Source organism: Episyrphus balteatus, chromosome 3, assembly GCF_945859705.1.
Source record: "Episyrphus balteatus chromosome 3, idEpiBalt1.1, whole genome shotgun sequence".
Taxonomy (NCBI): domain Eukaryota; kingdom Metazoa; phylum Arthropoda; class Insecta; order Diptera; family Syrphidae; genus Episyrphus; species Episyrphus balteatus.
Window position 1 is genome coordinate 101,241,395 of NC_079136.1, and position 18,183 is coordinate 101,259,577.

Here is an 18,183-nt window from a genome sequence, read left to right on the forward strand (position 1 = left end):
ACAATATCTGAATTTTAATTTACAATTGCATTTTTTAAATGATTTAGCTTTTATTTAAAAAAAAGAGCTAGCTGAAATGATAACTAGCTGGACAAAAGCAACAAAAACTTTGAAAGAAATAAACCCATCCCATTCGAGGCCTAGATGGACAATGTCCATATTGGACATACAAACAAATCGAAAGACTGGCAGACAAAAGAGAGCGACTTGTGGACAAACTTTTTTCACTTCTTTTCACTTTTATGATGTTTTTGATTATTCCAGTTATAGCGATTAATAAATTGGCCGGCAACGAAATTAGAGCTTGACCCAAGCTATACGTTCTTTTCTCAAAATCTTAGTGATTAACGTAACTAATGGTTTTTGAAGCAGATTTGAAGTAAATTCCAGCTTTCGACTTGGATAAAAAAGCAAAATACATATTATGGAAAAACATATACATATTTTAGATCAAACATAAAAAAAATTCCTTCAAAATTAATTCAATGTAAGTTAAAAATATTGGTAGTTTTTACTACCTACGCTTTTAAAGCAATCAGTGAGTTATTTAAGTAAATAAATATCACTTTTCGCTTTCCAAATAAAAAAAAAATAACAAGCATCTTTTATCTGTTTTTATCAAGAAAAAATGCTTGAGTAATTTCTTACTACTCGACACTTTTGCATTGACCCACTGTGTGATTTTGAAAAAGGGGCTGGTATCCACCCACATTAACCCTTTAATGTAAAACATGTTCTCAGGATTTGAAATTCTGGAACACCACAATATGGGCTATTATTTACATATATTATTTACTTTTTATTAATCGCTATAACTGGTATAATCAATAATCTTTTTTATCAAAAAACAAAACCGACTTCCATGGATCGAAACTATGTTTTATGGTTTTTCTAATAGTTCCTATGGTCAGGACTGAGCGAAAAATGGGACCACATTGCAGCCACCAGCTTTCCAATACAAAAAGAATTATCCAAATTGGTTCACTCAGTCCAAAGTTATGAGGTAACAAACACAAAAAAAAAAAAAAATACAGACGAATTGAATACCTCCTCCTTTTTGGAAGTCGGTAAAAATATCAAAACAATCGTAGAGAAGTGAAAAAAGTTTCACAAGTCCCTCTCTTTGTCTGCCATGGCTTTCGGTTTGCCTGTCCGGGACATCCCATTTTTTCTTTATTATTTATTATTATTTTTTTTTCTGTATCCACCATTTTTTCAAAAGATATAGGTAATAAAAAAAATTTTTACCGAAAAAACTGTGATTTTTTCTTGTGAAGAAATAGTTAGTTTAAGACCGTGGTTTGTTTGCCCAATGTTAGCCCAGGATAGCCAAACTTTTGTTTTCGCTATCCTTCCCTTAGTTTAAAAATTATAGAAGCATTATTTTTTATTCACCTCACAAAAAAAAAATAGTACGCATACACCACAGTGACCCTTTTAATTTATTATTTAGAAAAAGAAAATCCACTGGTGTGGGCATTGCGTCTCAAATTTTATTTATTTGACGTATACTCCTGTCACACTACTAGTAAACATACCATGGTATAATTGTATACCACATGTGTGTCAGAGAATACCATACTAGTATCAGGCAAACACCACGGCATAGGGTTTATAGCGTAGTATAGTTTCTATACTGGAAGTGTGTTGTGTGTCCTTGGTTTTAGAATTCTTACTTGATTGAATGTAGCCAACAAAAACACGTAATATCTTCCGAACGTCGTCAAAATTTGATTGTCAAAAACGAAGACATATGTACTTTGTCATTTAATTTATTTTTAATTTTTTCACTTTTAAATTACCGACGAAAAACTCACAAAAACTGGATAAACCACTAATTTTCTTAACTTGACCATTTTTCGACACGAAACACAAAGAAAATTTGTTATTTTTCAATTAATAATTTTTTCAAACGACATTTTATACTTTTTACACTTTATACATTTTTTAAACTTTTCATCAATTAACCACTTTTTACACTTTTTTTCAATTAGCCATGGTAATTTCAGCAAATTACATCACTTTTTTTCGATAGCCCACCCTTAGTTCAAAAATTATGTCAGAAAAACTTTTTTCAAATTACCAACCTCTTTAAAATCAAAATTTGTTTTTTTTTTCAGTGTAAAAAATATCCTTTTTACACTTTGTATCAATTAACCAACAAATTACATCGCTTTTTTTCGGTAGCCCACCCTTAGTTTAAAAATTATGACTGATACACTTTTTTTCAAATTAACAACCTCTTAAAATTCAAATTTTATTTTATGTGTAAAAATTGTCCTTTTGACACTTTTTCTCAATTAACTATGGTTATCCCATCGTATTTCATCCTTGTTTTTGGTTTGTTTTCTTTGCTTATTTGCAAAAACTTTTCAAGTACATTTTATATTAGTTGAGATAAGAAGTGTGCGTTTGCGATTTTAAAGCCATCAAGATTTTATTTTTTTGGGATAACGAAAAAAAAGTGATGTATTTTGTTAGCTGATTGATAAAAAGTGTAAAAAGTAGGTACTTATTTGATAAAAAGTGTAAAAATGAAAAATTTTTACACTGAAATATAAATTAAAAAAGGTCACTATGGTGTATGAGTACTATTTTTTTGTGAATAAAAAATAATGCTTCTATAATTTTTAAACTAAGGGTAGGATAGCGAAAATAAAAGTTGAGCTATCCTGGGCTAACCTTGGGCAAACAAACCACAGTGCAAAACCAACAACTTTTACACTGAATAAAAAAATATTATTTGTGATTTTTGAGGTAAAAAAATATTTCCTTATAATTTTAGAACTAAGGGTGGGCTAACTAAAAAAATCTTGGGCTATCCTGGGCGAATCGAACCTGACAGGTTTGAGTAGATACTTCATATTTTGAAGGCACACGTGCCTGTCCCTAGAGAACATATTTAGTTCATAAAATGAATTTTGAAAAAAAAATGGAACATGATAATGTTTTGAAAATAAATTATTTAATTGAACTAAAAACCTACCAGATTGACACACGATCTTCCTCTATAGAATCAACGAATTTACTTAGCTATAATTTACACAAAATTTAATTAATAAACAAAAAAATAATATTAGTTAAAAATAATTTGTGTTTTGTTGGAAATAAAAGAGTTTTGTTTTCAAAAGTAAACAATAATAAATTAGCTTATTTATTTTTTTACAAAAGTTAACTAATATTTACAAATTATTTTTAATAAAATAATATAATACAGTAAGGTATCACCTTTATTTACTAAGTAATTTTATTGTGAAAATTAGGAAAAGAATCACAGATAATTTTTAAATGTAGGTATATTTGAGCGATAAATTAGTGTAAATTTAGTTTAAAGTCTTTTGATAAATGAAAATGAAATAATTCATTTGTTTGAACAAATAAATTCACTTTCATTGATCAAAAAAGTTTAAACTGATACACAGTTTGGCAAATTAAATGTTATATTGATTTGAGAAATTTATGTAACTTGAAGTCAAATATTCAATAGGGTGCAGTTGAGGTTGATTTGACTATATCAACATTTTTGTTTCGAAAACATTTGTTGTCTATGTTTTAAGTTGGTTAATTAAATTAACCAAAACTGCACCTTAGTGTATTCTTTGAATAACATTTTAATAAGGGTCACATTTTTGTAAAAATAAAAAAAGTTTTCTTTTTAAGTTGAGTCTTAAAATAAGAAAAGAGACCATTAGCATATTAAGTCTTGGCAAATACTATGCAATACATGTATTTCTGATCACAGCCTTGCAGGCAACATACCAAAGCGACTACCTCTCCTTCTAAATATACAATTCATTGAAGGAAGTCCTATATTTTTAAAAACGGCAGCACTCTGCTAGTGTGAGCCTGGCTGGCTAGCTACCAAAAGAAGACTAATCCCATGATGCCTTGCAAAAAAACCTACTTCAATCACTATGCTTTTTTTCACTTTTAACAAAAGATTGAGCTGGAGTTGAAGCTGGTGTTGGGAAGATTGAGTTTTGGGATGGCAGACCTAATGCTCCAGCAGCTCCTCCCATCAAGCCAAAAAGGCCTTCTGGATAAAGGTTTTGATAGAATAATGGATTCTGTAACTGGAACATAGCCATTAAGTGTGTAAGTTGGAAATTGGGTGTTGAAATTCCATCTTGTGAATTAGTATTCATCTGGGGTAGAAATGGTGGAAAAGGAATTCCTAGCGGTGGATTACAAGTAGCCGTTGGTTGTTCTAATGTTTCCATTTTCAGTTTCTTTGCCTCATTTGAAAGTTGCTGAAAGTTAAACAATTATTTAGTTTTACATATTTTAAAATAAAGTTTTAATATTCACTTACAATTTTCTTTGGTGGCCTTCCACGTTTCCTTGCTAAAAATTGAAAGTTATTCGATTCAGTTGTTAAAGATGACAGAGGCGTAGAAACATCAGTTTGTACTGAAGGTTTTGGTGAATCATCTTCACTACTGATATCCTTTTGTGCTCTTTTGAAATTGTTATAAGCTTGTTCACCATCTAGGCGATCATGTTTTCGCTTATGACTCACAAGTTGACTGCTCGAATGCAAAATATAACTACAGTTCTCTCGAACACAGTGAATGTGGTTACAAACTGTCGAGAAGCGACAATTTTCGAAAGGACAGGCTTCAGTTTTGAGGATTTTTTTAAAACCATCCTGAGTAAGACGTTCATCGCGCAAGTGATATGACTTGTGTTTTTCTATATAGGTATTAAAGATTTATGTTTTTCAAAAAAATGTTTTTAAATAAAAAGAATTATTTTTGATTTACCCATATCAGCTTTGTTTTTGAAAGTAAATTGGCAATTTTCTCTTCGGCAATGGTAATGCGAGGTTTTCTTCTCATAAAATGGACAGCTCTCTGTTTTGCAATCTTCAATTGCTCGAAAACGCTTAAATCTAAAATACCCGAGTTCAAAATGTAAAGATTGATTTTACAACTTTTAAAATAGTTATCAACGACTTACCCTTCTTGAATGATCTCCGAGTTCTTTCGATGATAATTTGCATGCATTTGTACATCACTGGTGCTAACATAGACCTTGGGACAACCTTCTTCCACACAATGATAATGTGTTTGTTTCCAGTTGTAAATGCATCCAGGCTTAAAAGATTGTGAACAATCATCGGAGGAGGAGAAACGCAAAAATCCATATGCCAAACTTTCCTTGCGTTTCTTATGCCATTTCAGATGACGAATAATTTCGTCTCTTTTGGTAAGTACTTTACCACAACAAGGTTGGTCATAGCAATGAAAATGTTCGCGGATACTTTCTTGGCGGCAAGTTATACTTTCGCATTCCAAGTAGGATGGGAATTTTTTCAAATACTTTAGGCTTTCTTCATCTGTGAAAATATAAAATTGAAATATGTTAATTTTTAAGAAATGAAAAGGCTTAAGTTTTTTTTTTTGAATAAAGTATTTTCAAAAGGAAATGAATTGAAAAAAAAATCGGTATTATAGTAAAAAAAAAACTGAATCCTACAACAAAGACTCGATGGTTCAAATAAGGCATGCCTTAATAAGAAATTGATTCTCTTCTACTCCAAAAGACAAGTTTTCAAAATGCAAATTAGTATTCTTATTTTATGTATAAATTTTTGTTTTGACTACTATGGTCAAGAAAGGGTTAATTTTTACGATTTCTTGTGTTTGAAATTTTTTTTTTCAAAAACTAGGTATTCACTGAAAGTCCCTTCTTCCATAAAATATAAAAAAGGCAACCCTATGAAGTGTTTAATTTTTTTAAAACAATCCTGTTTTATTCATTAAATAACATTACCTGTTGTTATAAAAAACATAATTCTCAACCTATGACAACCCTAACTCCTCAGCCACGATATGTGGTGGCAACCCTATCATTTTTTGTTAAGTTAAGCTCGGTATTTGGCGCGATCTTGTTATATAGTTTTTAGAAAAACTGTCCATCTATTCGTCCACCCATTCGGGAAATAAAGTTTTAAAGTAAAAAGTCACTTTTTAATTTTGGAACCATTTAAAAAAAATTGAATTCAAGAAGTTGTAATACTCGTGTTTATATTATTATGTACCTATTGTTATTAAATCTCAGAAAAAATTAAAAAAATTTCAGAGATTTCCAGATTAAAAAAAAATTTCAAGTCCGAAAAAAAAACAAAAAAATCTTTTTTTTAACTTACTTTGCAAAATGTTGTCAGCATTTGTTCCTCCAGGTAGCAAGCTTATTGAATCAAAATTCTATAAAAAAATAAAAAAAAAAGAAATTAAATTATTTTAATTTAGAAATAAATTTATAATTAAGTGTAGATAAAAGTATTTACAAAATATGGATTTAAATGCCAAAAGATCCTGAAAAAAACCCAAGTGTTTTAATAACAATAGTTTAAAAAACAAAACTTCATTAAAGTTGTGCTGGTACACACATGCATAATAGAAATAGAGTGTCGCTTATTTTGAACACGGAAGAATTCGATTGAGTAAAAAAAAAAATATTCCCAAAGTTTCAAACCTCTATTTTTATATAATTTACCCGTGCCGAATGTTTCCATACAAAATATAGATACGCTTTAAAACCTTCAAAACCTGCATTTTATATACTTACATAGGTGTCTTTTAATTTTTTTTCAATTAATTTTTTTTTATTGAATTTTCTCACAGAATCAGAGTGCTTTTTAGGTTCTCTAATTAATGTGACAATGTTAATGAAAATTGCTTCAAATGTCATTTTCGTTGTAAGGATTCTTTCCTTAAAAAACGAAAAGTGAATCATACTTTAGTTTTTGGAAATGTTGCGAAATTTTATATTTCATATGGTAACAGATTTCATTGTGTTTTTCATTTCTAATACAATGGTAGTCAAATCAAGTTAGGTAGTAGAACATTTTCTGTTACCCTGGTATTTTGAAATACAACAATATGGGAACATACAAAAGAAGGTCTTATAGGTCAAGTAAAAAAATATTCTAAGTGGAATAAGATGCATAGAGGTTTTTTAATTCTTCTAGTTAAAAGGCTAGAAAATTTAACGAAAATAACTACAAGAAAAGCGATTTTTAGAACCCATTAATGTATAAATTATTTTACTTGTATTTCCCTTGCCGTTTTTTTTATCCCAAATTAATTTTGCTGATTTTGTCGGATTAACTCCTCTTAATAATAACACACCTACACCTTAGAAGAAATAATATCCGTTAAAAATGAGTCTAAAACCGTAATCCAATTGCCGAAATTTGAACTTACAAAAAAAGGAAAAAAAAAATATTTACATAAATTCAATCAGAAAAAAAAAATGGTTAGCACTAACAAAATATTTCAAACAGGCTTAAAACTTGTAACAAAATATTTTTATAATTAAAAATAAAAAAAAAAAACATTTTTATAACATACCCCAGAATTGTTTTCAATTTTAACTGCCACTTTAGATTCTGATGGAATTTCTTCACTGACATTCATTTTAGAAGACTGCTTAACCATTTTTTGTGAATAATTTGAATCTTCACTATCCACAAACATAGCGTTAAGAGATTTCGTATTATCTTCTGACAAATCTTGTCCACTTGTTGATCTCGATGATGACAATACATTTCCATGTTTAATTGGAGTTATTGGCTTTAATTATAATAAAATACACATTTTTAAATTACACATCAACACTTTTTTTTATAAAGTCATTTCTCACCATTATCGGCGATGAAAATGAATCCGTATTCTCTAAAACAGGCCCCATTAGTTTCGAATCATCCCCACTACTCGTACAACCGGATGTTCCTGTTGAAAATAATGGCTCCTCTTCCTCCCTATCCACATCCGTGGTATCACTTGTCACCCTCACATTATCAATAATATCATTTGAAGTTCTTGGCACTATTTCTTGTGGTGTCGATGTCACTGTTGATGATTGAAGGAAACTTTTTGAAAAATTAACAGGATTATTAAAGGAATTATTGTCATTTTGATAAAACAATTGTTGTTGCAATGCACTGTTATTTTGTGTATTAAATATATCATTATCACTAGTAGTGTTAATGATATTGCTATAACTACTACTACTAGTACTAATACTACAACTACTAGCACTACTACTACAATTGTTTGGACTCTGATGTTGTTGTTGTTGTGGTTGTTTCTTCAACATCAAAGAAGTCACATCAGTAGTTATATCCTTATTTTGTTGCTGTAGAGTTTGTTGTTGAATTAATTGTTGCTGTTGTTGTTGAATTAAATTCATCATATAGAGCTGCATAAGAAATTCCAATTGGTTAGCCATATTTTCACTCCACACGATATAACGATAAGTCACCAACAAACAAAAACAAAAAAATTTAACAAAAATTCAAAACACAAAATAGATGATAATATGAGATAAGTTTGGTTTGGTTTGGTTTTTTTTGATATAGAAATAAAATCTTAGAAATTCCTCGATTTTAATGTATCAAGCTTGGCGATGAAGCACAAACTGAATTATCCTCTGGCCAGACACCTCAGCATTTTGATAATTTGACTTTAAAAAATTTAAAACGAAATTCAACCCTCTCTCTTTTTTTTTACAAAATAAGGACTATTGAGTTTTTTAAAAATTCTCCTCTTTCTCACACACACAACGAAATACAAAAGAAAATCTTTTTTAAAATAAAAAAAAAAAACGATCAAAAATCCCTTTGCAAAGAAAAAGGGGTTGCATATTGCATAACACAAACACAACACACATTTCCGATCTATTTTTATTTGTCCTCGTCGTCATCCCTTAATCACCATCATCATCATTTTCTCTCAATAAAAAAGTAGGTATTCTCTCGCTTATAGTTTTTTTTTGTTATTTTGAAGGAGAAATGATGACATCCCTTCAAGATTCTTTTTCTTAACTATTCCCCTTAAATACAAAAACAGAAGCTTCCCCTTCGAGCAATGATCCTTCGAGTTGAATTCATTAAAAAATTGCATCAAAACACAGCCGTTGAACCGTAAATAAAAGCAGAGATACCTACTGCCCGTCATTATAAGAAGTCCAGGGATAAACGATCAGGAGATTTAGGAATGAAATTGTGGATGACCCATTATCCTATTGTGCGGTCTAAAGGTCAGACTTTAAAGAGAAATACTTTTATGCATTTATTTGATTAAAGATCAGTTTTGAAGAAAAAACAAAACACTCATCATTACAACTATTTAAAAATTTACACACTTATCTACACTAAGAGTGGCTGATTAGCTATGGTTCAAGCATGCATTTTATTGGCATTTTAAAAATATATTTAAACCATGAGCATGAGCATGAACCAGAGCTGGAGCTCATGTCTTTCCTCGATTTCATAAGAAAAAAACTGCTTACATTCAAAGTTTAAATACTTGTATGATTGACCCTATAAGAGAATTCATGTAACGGTATTCCATATAAATTTTATCAATTATACCAATTTTTCTTCCTTTACCATGTTTTCAACAAGCTTAACCAAACTGTTATCCAAAGGCTTGAATTTGCAATGAAAGCGATTCTTTTTGAACAAAAACTTAATAGTGTTTATTTAATATTTCGATAGATAGGCAAGAGAAAAGAAAACGTCTAAAACACTTCCTTTAAAACAGCTGAATCTTTTCCATTTGAGATGGGGCAATGTTTAATCGAGCATCCATAGACAATCATCGTCCGGATGAGAGCCATGAAGTACCTAAATCACCTTTATCCCTGGTGTCAAGCACCTTTACTTTTTTCTTATTGGAGCTATTAGTGATACTTTATGACAGGTGGTTGTATATGAACTATACGGAGACATTGATTCCATCAAAAGATGACTAAGCCCTGATTTTTCAATCGTCAGTTAGACTATCAGAAGAATACATGTCAATATAAAAAAAAAACTTTTATTCGTAGGAATAAGCCTTATCTAGAGTTTATCGGCCTAATGAAAAATTGTCTATAAATTATATAAAAATATATGTTTTTTGTTAGAATTTAAAAGTTCAAGTTTCAAAAAATAGAGATTTCAAATTCCATCTAGGATTGAAATGTTTTTCAAACATAATTTTCTAGTATTTTTTCTTTTTTAAACCGCACTCTGTTTATTTTTTCAATAGTTCTAATTATAGAAACTATTTTTTGGTTTAAGGCCCAATTTATTCACTCTCCATTATTTTTAAAGGCTCCATTAAAAATTATAAAACTGTCAAATCGCATACAAATTTTAAAATTTCCCTTTTTTAATGGCGACTTTAAATTTAATGGAGTGTGAATAAATTGGACCTAAATGATGTTCAATTAATACACTCTAATAACTAAAAAAAAATTAAAAAAAACACAATTTTGCTTTTTGGTTCATGTTCAGGTCTGAAGAGGATAAGATAACCGCTTCCTCCGGAAGAAGTTCCCTAGCTCTGGCCAGAGCAGCATCCACACGTCTATTGAAATATAGATATTAATTTAAGGTATAACTTCAACAAGCACTTCTTGTTAAAAGTCAAAAAGTGAAAATTTTGTGACAGTTTTTTCGACCCCAAAATTAAAAAAGCTTATTTTTTGGTGTCAAAAACATTTTTTGTAGTTTTTGGCGCTAGACAGAAATTTTTTTTGTAAATTTCCCACTTTTTGCAAAAAGTGGCGGTTGTGGTAGTTATATGTACCTTTATTCAAATACCTACGCTACACATTTAAATCGCCAGTGGATTATGGGAGTCCTAAATAAAATCGTTTCTGATTTTTGAAAGTTAATTTCAACTTGTACAGTCATCATAATGTCGTTGTTTCCTGTCGAAGTCATGCTTCGAAAGAATTCTGATGAACTTAAAAATTCGAGATGTTCTTTACGCGTTTGTTAATTAGTTAGAGCTAGACTTCGCTGGTAAAATACTAAAATGAATCGGTGAGTTCCCTGTTAAAGACCATTTTTAATTTAAAAAACTGGATTGAAGTAACATTTCCACTTTTGAGAGCAAAGTTCAATAAATTAAAGATGTCATAACTCATAAAGGAGAATATAAAAGAGTTTTACTTATAGTTTAATTAATTAAAGATAAATAGAATGTTAGGTGTAAAAAACTTATTCCAAATCAACGAGAAAATGATTCGTATAAAATGCCTAAAAACTTATGTATATATAGACGCTTAAATGGTCATCTAAACCAAAAATAAAATGAATCTTGGCTTTTTGGACCAATTACAGATTTTACTACTGTCTCTTCGAAAAAAACACCCTTTCACCTAGATTTTTTTTATGAAAACTCTTTATTCTTGCTTTCTATCCCAAAATCAATGTTTTTGCTAAATTTAATTAGGGTGGCCCCTCAATTTTTTGAACACTAAAAAAAAACACCCTTTTAACCACGATATTCTTATAGACACTTTAGTATCTTGTTTCGAATCTCAAAAGTAACATATATGCTGAATTTCAATAGGGTACCACTAATACTACTCTTGTAGGTATAACTCATTTTTTCAAATATACTCATATTTTCTCTACACCTAAAAAAAACCACCCTTTCACATGAAAAAAATTTATACACTTGTTTTATTCGTAAGTCCTATGGGAAAGACAACATTACTAATAAATTTCGTAAGGGTACCATTTATACCACTGATTTTATCGGACTTATCGCTGATTTTTCCTATTTCCCAAAAAAAAAACACCCTTTTACCTACCTAAAATATTTGTATAGACTTCTTAGATTCTTGGTTTCTGATGTTATAAATGAAACATTTTTACCAATTTTCATTGGTGTAACAATTTTTTCCCAGTTTTTGTGGTCATATTTCCGAATTTCATCATTTCCTTAAAAAAAAACACCCTTTTACTCAAAATAATTTTGTACACTTTATAGATTCTTAATTCTTATTACAAACAAAACTTTTTCAACAAGTTTAAAAAAAAATATATATAAGAACTTTATGAATCCTGCTGTATCTTAAACCTTCATCCCGAATTTCATCAGTGTAGCATGTTTTTAACATGGGTTTCGGTTATATTTCACCTGTTGAATTCGAAAAACAAGCACCCTTGTTTTTAATCGGCTATAACTTTTCTTAGAGCAATCGTATTGACTTTATTTTTAAATGATTATTTTTAAATCATTAAAAACATGTTTCATATATGATAATATTCGACAAAAAATGTTGTTCACTATATTTTTGACCTTCACCCCCTCCCTCTTCACCCTTCCTCCCAACTTTTTCTTATAGACTTATTTTTTATCTTGATTCTTATCCCAAAAGCAAACTTTTTACCAAGTTTCATGAGTGTAACAATTTTTTTTGTATTTGTTGATTCAATGTTGTAAATGGACATGCATGTCCTGTTCAAATCGTTTAAAATTTTGCGCCTAAGTTTTTTGTTAACAAGTTTTATTAAAAAACTTATAAAATGTCAAATAAGAACACAAATATTTTACATGTGCTGAAATTGTTGGGTTCGTTTGTAGGTAATAATAAATTTATTTAAATAAAACAAAACCAAACCTTCTTATAGAAAATATAATCCTACATTCATTTAAAATTCGGTTTCGTATATAGGCGTTACAGAGGGTTGCAGCAACTGTGCCTAGCAAAAAAGGATCGTTGGCGGTTTTTAACAATTTTTTTTTGAACTACTGAATATCAATGATTCAGAATCGTATTTCACCAAATTTAATGAATGCGTATTTTTTTCATGAACGGTTGAGCTCATATACGATTCCGCAAATTTAAAAATTTGCTTTTCACACAACATATGCCAAAATGTGCCAAAATCTAAAATTAACATGACAATCCCTAAGGTTAAAATTAAATATTAAAAGAAGCCAGGTTCAACGATCGAAAATTTGCATAAATATATTAAAGCAAAAAATAATTTTCGTAACACAATTCGCACATCATGTGCGTCAAAGACCCCTACAAACACCATAAAGTGAATCGGGACTGATTCTGTCTAGCCCTCTCACTCTAGCTCACTCTTGCTGTTTGTAACATTAGGGTGCATTTTATGAATAAATTAAATGATTTAACAAAAAAAAATTGCAAGGATCAAGTTCCACTCTACTATACTATCAAGACCAAGGTTCACCTCATTTATGGCTCGTGCAGTGTTATGCAAATTATGTTGAACAAGGTCCTGTATTTTTATTGATTCGTGATTATTGGATGCCCCCTGTTCGATATGGTTTGTCAGTTGATTTGAGAATTTAATTGAAAAGTTCTTGAGGATTATTATTTTGTTGTCAAGGACTGACTGAATATGTGTATGACATTCGTTTAAGTGTGCGGGAACGTGTGTGTTTGAAATTTGGTACGTGTATCTTTTCGAATATAAAACTTATTTTAATTGAACTCGATTTAATACAATCAAAAAAACTGCCACGACGTTAAACGGAGATGTTTTGATACACGATTTGTTCGATGTATTATGTTTATTTGAAAAGTTGTAACCGTTTTTTTTTTTCAAATTTACATATTTTTTGTATTGATCTCAAAGGGGGATTTTGGTATGTAGAATTTATAATTTTACTATATATGAGTATGTAACGGAGAACGATCGAATAGAAATGATATTTGATTTGAATGGCTTAAAGAAACTACAATAGTTTTGTAACTGTTACTGTTTCGTTATTTTGTTCATTCTTTGTGGTTAAATTGCGTCGTTTCAATTATGATTTTGTTCAAAATCAGAAGTTCGATTGTACCTATTTAAAATTATATTTAAAATCAATTGAGTGTACATATGTACCAACTATGAAACTATGAATGTTGCAAAGGGTAAACAAGAATGGTTTTTAAACATTTACAATTAAACGCAGTAAGCTTGGTAATGCATTGTTGAAGATAAATACATTTTTAGTTTACACACAAAAAGAAAATTATTAGATTTTAATAATAAATAACAATTTCTACATCTCATGGTTTGAATTTTTCATTTACTTTTTATTAAATTTAGGCCCAATTAATTGACTCTCCATTAAACTTAAATCGCCATTAAAAAAAGGAATTTTAAAATTAAAAACCAAATTCGTTTTTTTGAAGTTTGACATCATTAACTAATTGAGCATTAAATTTAAAAGTCCTTTTAGTTAAAAAGCCAAATTCGACCTTTTAAGAGGGATTTTTAGAGCAAATGGAGGTTTAAAAAAGGATTTCTATTTATTCACTCTCCCTTAGCGCCAAATGTCATTGCAGTTATTATTTTATTTGAAAAAAATTTGTTCGTGAAATGAGCTAAGAAATCATTAAAACAAAAACAAAAATTATGTACATATGTATAACAGTCGAGAATAGATTATTTTTGTAGTGCATATGTATTTATTCATAGGTGTTTATTCCATAAATAAGTTACAATTTAAAATGACTACGGCTCGCCAGAAATTTTCTTCTATTAAATAGACAACACTTCATTTAAGATTTTTCTCATCTACTTCGCCGAGCGGCGCAGAAGAAGCCTATATAGTAATAGATCTACCAGAAACTAGATAATCATCTCCACTTTAAAATAATCATGAAGTAAAACTAATCAGGGTTGAGATGCTGCATAATGAAATCATCCCAAAACATTGCAATTGTAACAGTCTTTGGTTACCACTGATGGTATATCGTTACTCCCGTCTGTGTGCTTTCGCCTGGCGTTTTACGGCTACAATATTGAATATTTAATTAAATTAACAGAAGTTTAAGTGACCTCTTTTTGTCCCAAAAAGGGCATTGTTCAGGTACGATAATGAGATCGTCAGTAAAAAAGTGTGGCAGTTTTATAAGCCAGTTTTTCAATATGTTGTTTTTAAGATAACCACGACCTAACTCACTTATTTAAATGAGTTGACTTTGGATAGAATGGAAGCAACAAGTTGTTTAGTAGACGTTTTTCTCCTACATTTCATATTGAAAATCCAATCAATAACAAAGTCATGGCAATTTCGAAACATTTACATACCTACCTGCCACATTTGTTCCGTATATGTTTTTGACCTATGTTTGGGTAGTTTTAACTGTTGGTTACCATGGACATTTATGGAAACCATTAAATGTTAGTTTCATTCTGTCAGCAAACCTTAAGTTAACAATTTTGTTTTTCCAAATGATTGGAACAAAACGTAAGACAAAAGATTCGTCAGAATTTTTACTCCTGAAGGATAAGGAGATAAAATTTGACATTCCAAATTTGTAAGTTTAAAAAAAAAAACCCCATAGTCTCAATGAATTTGACTTTTTTTCCTTAAAATAGACAAAATCGATTAGCAAATGGAGAGAATGTTCTCGCAAATATTCCACACATTGAAGATTCGAAAGGAAATTCTGGTGATTCCGGTACATTATTGGCAACTAATTTGAGAATAATATGGTATTCATTGGTTCACAAGAAATTTAATCTTGGTAAGGATATTTCTACCTTGAAGATATATAAAATACTAATTTACTTTCTACCAATTAAAACTATCTCTTTGGCAAAAGAAAAGCAGTCGGATATGGAAGAATTATAACACTTAATACAAGAACCGTATTTTCAAAAGTGCGAGGAACAGCTCAAGCTCTTTATATTCTTGCCGCTGGAGAAAACTCTCGTTTCGAGTTCTTATTTACTGATGTGTCGGGAGTCACCAAATCGAATTCATTCTTTTCTTGCATCTACGATATTCATCAGTAAGTTAAAACTTAGACAAGGAATCAATCTGCATTAGTGGCCCGCCTATGTAACTCAGTTCAATTTTTTTTATTAATTTTGACCACACTTTCTATTCCGCTACAAATTTAGGGAGATTGATTTTACATTCGAATACACACGAACACTGTGGAATTGAATTACATAGTCGGGTAATAGTATTAAAAAAATAAAAACCAAGAGGACTGTTACCCCAAGTTCAGTAACCTAATAACCTTGTCGATTCTCTAGAGGAAGTCCGTGCACTAAATAAGGTAGATCTAATTTTTGGCATAGTTGTTAATTCTATTGCTACAAAGTTATCGACATTTAGAAACAATTTCTTGTAAACCATGAGGCCAGCAAAAATAAGTTAAGGCTCAGATCATTGGAAATACTGTAAACTAAAATGGTGATACATGTATCGTTCTAGTGTGCGAGACCGACAAAACTGTCGGCCGATAGAAAATTTGTAGTGTGCGGGGGCTCTAATTAGGAGCCTCTAAATCAAAAAATTCTGAAAAATTGGGGTATTTCTTGCCATTTTCGAGTCCACAAATTCGGATTGACCATTGACCCATAACCATAAATAACTAGGTATGCCAAAAATCAGAGCTACCGCATATGTCGCACGGTCACTAGGTTACTGTATTATACTAGCCCTGTTCCTTTGGGAGGTGGCAAAGTGCTACTAGTAGTTTACTCGCGATTTTCAATGGAATGCACTTTCAACGAATTCAATACAAATCGTATCTATTCGGGAAGAAGAGCATAAGTAGATGATAGTACTAGATTAAGCAAAACATCTACTCTTAGTAGACAACCACCTCCAATGGAACAGGGCTATTATGTATTTCCTTCAGCACAGACAGATTCAATATTTTTCTGTTTTGGGTTTGAGTAAGTCATTGATATTTTCCATCTGATATCAGTAATGAAGTAATAAAATGAGGAATATTTTGTTTTGTCTTGCAGAATTTATCAGAGAACATTTTTATACAGGGAATTAAAACTTCGCAGTGCAATACTTCGCTCTGGTCAGTTGATTTTACTTCCCGGTGAGCAGATTTATAGTTCCATAGCTGGAGTTTGGAATTTGTCAAATGATACAGGAAACCTTGGCTCATTTATAATAACTAACATACGAGTCGTATGGTTTGCTAATGTAAACGAAAATTTCAACATAAGCTTACCTTACATTCAAATATCAAATGTTCGTCCACTTAAGTCAAATATGTATGAGAAAATATCCTTTAAAAGATTTCTTTCCCTTTTACAGATAAAAATAAGAGATTCAAAATATGGTGATGCCCTGGTGGTGCAGACATCAGAAATAAGTGGTGGTGGATATGTTCTTGGATTTCGTATCGATCCTCCTGAAAGACTTATTGAATTATATAAAGAATTGAGTTCTTTGTTCATTGTTTATAGTGCTAAACCGAATTTTGGAGTTCAATATATTTATGAAGGAAATGGAAACATGTCAACGGCTCCAAAAAATGAAAGCGAATTTAAAATTGACGAATTTCAAGAGATCAATGAAGTTCAGGAAAAAGAAATCAATTCGAAGCTGACCGCATATTTGGCTGAAGGGTATACAACAAATGTCACTTCAAGGCCACCATTTTATTGTAAAGAATTAGGATTTGCTATGGAGGAAATGAGAAGTGGATATAAATTAAGTGATTTATGGGAAGTTGCTCCAACATCTAATCCAATTGTGGAACAAACTGAAGAAATTAATTAAAGTATACTAATAAGCAAATGTTTTAAGGAAATTTAAGTATAAAAATGTACGTTAAATTTTATTTTTTCTAAAAAAATCAGCAGCTGTTTTGTTTAATTACTTTATCTCTTTGAAAATGTTTTTCGACATTTATACAATTTCTGTGAAAAGAATAAAAACTCAATATTTCAACTTTTGACGAAGAAAAATGAAAAACGAGTTGAAAAATGAAAACATTTTTATTTAAATAAAGATTTTTAGAAAATACCTACATACAAACAACAGATATTTTTTTCTTAAAAAAAGTTAAATTATTTTGGTATAGCCACTATTGAACTGTTATTAAATTTTTTTTAATGGTATAAAGAAAAAAACCGATGGAATTCTTTAAATTTCAGCTGCAATGTGAAAAAACTTAAGATACTACAGTAAAATTAATGTATTAAATTGATAGGCTTATTTTTGCATTTTAGTACCAATAACTTCCTAAAAACTCTAGATACGATTAAAAACTATTGCTATTCTGAAATTCCCTCTAGACCCAGGGAAACTTCCGCTGTAAAATTGTAGTCGCTAGTATCGTGCGTTGAATTAAAAAAGCAAATCCAACAATCCAAAAGCAAAGCCAACAATCCAAAAGCAAGTCCAGCAACCCCAAATCAAATCCTAAACAGCTTATACATATGGATAAAAGTTTTCCTATTTCAAAAAGTGGAGATAGCCTAGAGGATAAGGTGCATGCCTGTTAAGTTTACCTGCCCAGGTTCGAATCTGGGGGGAGATTGAGATTGTTTTTTTTTTTTTTTACATTACTAGAATAAAAATTAATTAAATTTCTCAAAAAAAATCTCCGCAAAAAAAAAAGTTTCAAATTTTACCGGTATTCGAACCTAGGCCAGTA

General features: G+C 30.2%; 2 protein-coding genes across 2 annotated transcripts; one reads left to right on the forward strand and one right to left on the reverse strand.

Annotated features, from left to right (window-relative positions):
• Nucleotides 1–3,224: 3,224 nt before the first annotated feature.
• LOC129915436 (transcription factor castor) lies at nt 3,225–8,264 on the reverse strand. The gene is made up of 7 exons (XM_055994979.1): nt 7,651–8,264; nt 7,359–7,580; nt 6,152–6,209; nt 4,960–5,338; nt 4,764–4,891; nt 4,313–4,692; nt 3,225–4,250 (listed from the first exon to the last, which is right to left on the reverse strand). Exons 1-7 carry the CDS (start codon nt 8,236–8,238, stop codon nt 3,906–3,908), a joined length of 2,100 nt encoding a protein of 699 aa, XP_055850954.1. The 5' UTR covers nt 8,239–8,264; the 3' UTR covers nt 3,225–3,905.
• A 6,378-nt stretch (nt 8,265–14,642) lies between these two features.
• LOC129914784 (Bardet-Biedl syndrome 5 protein homolog) lies at nt 14,643–17,406 on the forward strand. Its single transcript, XM_055994178.1, has 5 exons — nt 14,643–15,081; nt 15,143–15,291; nt 15,375–15,558; nt 16,532–16,769; nt 16,836–17,406. Exons 1-5 carry the CDS (start codon nt 14,876–14,878, stop codon nt 17,301–17,303), a joined length of 1,245 nt encoding a protein of 414 aa, XP_055850153.1. The 5' UTR covers nt 14,643–14,875; the 3' UTR covers nt 17,304–17,406.
• The last annotated feature ends 777 nt before the right edge of the window (nt 17,407–18,183 follow it).